The sequence below is a fragment of the Pseudophryne corroboree genome, chromosome 6, assembly GCF_028390025.1.
Source record: "Pseudophryne corroboree isolate aPseCor3 chromosome 6, aPseCor3.hap2, whole genome shotgun sequence".
Classification (NCBI taxonomy): Eukaryota; Metazoa; Chordata; class Amphibia; order Anura; family Myobatrachidae; genus Pseudophryne; species Pseudophryne corroboree.
The window spans coordinates 369,719,340-369,722,630 of record NC_086449.1 but is presented as its reverse complement, the minus strand read 5'-3'; the positions used below and the strand labels follow the sequence as shown (position 1 = coordinate 369,722,630).

The 3,291-nt window shown below is 39.7% G+C and overlaps 1 protein-coding gene across 1 annotated transcript; it reads left to right on the top strand.

The window, feature by feature from the left end:
- Positions 1-617: 617 nt before the first annotated feature.
- On the top strand, positions 618-1,907 carry LOC134934574 (paraneoplastic antigen Ma1 homolog). The gene has a single exon (XM_063929985.1). It carries the CDS (start codon positions 618-620, stop codon positions 1,905-1,907), a length of 1,290 nt encoding a protein of 429 aa, XP_063786055.1.
- The last annotated feature ends 1,384 nt before the right edge of the window (positions 1,908-3,291 follow it).

Here is a 3,291-nt window from a genome sequence, read left to right as displayed (position 1 = left end):
CACTACCTCTATTGATAGGATACACAAGACTTTACTCATACTAAAATGACATTTATATTATTTATGATTTAAAGTTATAATATATATATAATAGTGAGTAATAAGAGTACCCGGGTCACTTGAGCACTGTTGGTGCCTTTTTTGGGGAGAATACAAACTTTTTTTGTATATTGCATGCAATAGAAGTGTAAAGAAGTATTGCTTGATGTCAATAAATTATTTAATTTAATTGTTATATTTAAAACATTATAAAGTATTGGGTTTATTAATAATACTTACAATCCAGGTGGTTGAGTCATGTTGAATATAACAGTCCGATGATCCTGAAAGACAGAAGAGATTGAAGAAATGAGTATTCGATGATTACAGGTATTTAAATAATTCATGATATTCAACTACCATACTAATTACACACCCAGAGGTTAGGCTTACTCAAGCGAGCCTTACAAAACAAATATATAAATAAGAGAAGCTTGAGTGGAGGCACGATTATATCATATTATAGCCCTTTGATACCAAAGGAGACCAAATCCAATTCATTCCGTAATAAAGAAGGGCTACATCTGGAGGCACTGCTGAGATCCAGAGGTCTCACTACTACTCAGGATAAAGCAATGATGGAGAGATTCACCGAGGAAGACATAAGTGATTGGTGTTGTCGGAAAGGGAAAGATCCCAAGAAATGTTTAAGCGTGGGAGGAAATTTTACCGAGTTTTCTGATAAAGAAATAACAGAGAAATTGACAAAATTATATGGAGTGATTAGACCCACGATTATTGACAAATGGATTGGGGAATTGGGAAGAACTGCAGCGATATTGATAGAAACAGATAAAGAATTGGACGCTGAAGTGATACCTTCTGTAGTGATAGCTAGTGAAGAGACTGGAAGGAGATGGAACATCATGTGGCCTAATACACAAGATAAAGAAGCTACTAGTGCTCCTGTATCAGCTGCTATCGGCCCTTTACTGAGCAACTCTAATGGAAGGGAAGAAAGTGGTGAAGGAGGAGATGCTCAAACTCCTAATGTTAATATTACGGAAACCAATCAATTCGAATCTGTCATGGATAGGGTAGTAACCCAATTAGAGAGGTGGCATTACGAAGGAAGTTACCGACGGTTGCGGATATTTTCTGGAATTACCCCAGTACCCGTTGGGGAAGAAACGTATGAGGCTTGGAAAGAAGCTGCGGTACAACAAACAGAGGAGTGGCAGTGCCCTGATCGTATTAAAAGACAACGGGTAGTAGAAAGCTTGAGGGGACCTGCGATGGGAATCATACAAGCCGCTAGGCGAAGTAATCCCAATGCCACTTTGGACACTTACTTTGAGTCATTAGACTATGCATATGGAACGCTCGAAGATGTAGGAGATCTCACTTCCCGACTGCATCATACATTTCAGGAACCAGGAGAGAAGTTGAGCGTATTTTTGATACGATTGGATAAACTATTGTATAAAATAGTAGATAAAGGAGGCATAAATAAGGATGACGTTGACAAAAGCAGGATGAAACAACTACTGCGGGGTGCTTCTACTATGGATCCGGTAGCTCAGAAATTGAGGTGTTCCAGTATCAGAGAACCCTCTCCCACCTTTAATGAGTTATTGAAAGAGATAAAACAGGAAGAGGTGTTAATAGATATGAGGGAAAAGGTAGTGAAAAAAGTTAAGGTGGTATTGCCAATTGCCGACATTAATACCTTTGAAGATAGAATATTAAAAATGATGGAAGAACAAAATAAAAAGATTGAGCAATTTATTACAACACAAAATGACAATGCAAGGGTTCCTTCACAAGGGTCTTCTGGTGATAACACTATAGTGAGGGGGCTAGGTCGAGGAAATAGTAATTATGGTCGAGGATGCTTTAGATGTGGAAGACCTGGACACAGCTTTTGAATGTAATGCTGCAAGAAGTATGAATCGGAATAATTCTAGACCTTCCAATGAAAATCAAGATCGAGAACATGGGTCGGGAAACGGTCGGGGGCGGTCTGTGGACCCCGCACAGGCCCCCTAGAAGTCAGTAGTTGTGCCATGGGGAATTCCTGGTGGAATGGAAGAATACCTGAAGGGCTAATAGGACCTGCTCCACTATTAACAGCAACAATAAATGGGTGTCCATGCAAGATTTTAATAGATAGTGGTTCCCAAGTCTCTATTATATTCCAAAACTGGTATGATGACAACATCCCTGATGTGCCCATTCAACCGTTGAGCGGTTTAGTAATATGGGGTTTAAGTGTGGAAAAGTACCCATACTTAGGGTATGTACTGGTTACCTTGGAGACTAATAGAAGTACCTCTGATGGAGTAGGGTTACAAGTGCCTCTTCTTGCTTTGGTGTGTCCGGAGATTCCAGAAGGAAGGGACGAACCCCCTGTGATAATTGGGACCAACACTAGGATTTATCACATTCTCACTGAATGGCATAAGAATGAAGATGAGCATTCAATTACAACTTATTGTGTATCATCAGAAGAAGAAATAGGAAGTTCTATTGGAAAGTTAGACAAATTTGATTCCTGTTTTCAAGGGAGCGATATCAACTCTGAGGAAAAATCTGCATTGATTAAGGAGCTGGAATCCAGAAACCAGGCTTTCTCCAGTGGAGAGTGGGACCTTGGAAAAGCAATAGGAGTGGAACACAGCATTAGATTAACAGATGAATCACCTTTTCGTGAGCGATCACGAAGAATTGCCCCAGCTGACTTCGAAGATGTGAGACAACATCTTAAAGGTCTACTAGAAAACCAAGTGATCATAGAATCTAGAAGCCCATATGCCTCTCCCATAGTGATTGCTCGAAAGAAAAATGGAAATATACGAATGTGCATCGATTATAGGACATTAAACTTGAGGACAGTATCGGATCAATATACGGTACCAAAAGTGGATGAGGCGCTTGACTGCTTGCAAGGGAGTTCATGGTTTTCAGTATTGGATTTAAGGAGTGGATTTTATCAGATCCCTATGAAGCCAGAAGATCGGGAAAAAACTGCGTTTATATGCCCTCTAGGATTCTTTGAATTCATACAAATGCCACAAGGAGTAAAAGGAGCCCCCGCTACTTTCCAGAGAGCAATGGAAAAAACAGTAGGAGACATGAATTACCGTGAGGTCATCGTATATCTAGATGATATTATTGTTTTTGGTGCCACATTACAAGAGCATAATGATCGACTCCTCAAAGTTTTAGAGAGGCTAATGGAAGCAGGACTAAAATTATCCTTGGAAAAGTGTCATTTATGTCAATCCAAGGTGAAATACCTTGGTCATATAG

What these genes read in the sequence shown, in the direction of transcription:
- LOC134934574 (XM_063929985.1), top strand. Translation starts at nt 618, where the DNA reads ATGGAGAGATTCACCGAGGAAGACATAAGTGATTGGTGTTGTCGGAAA.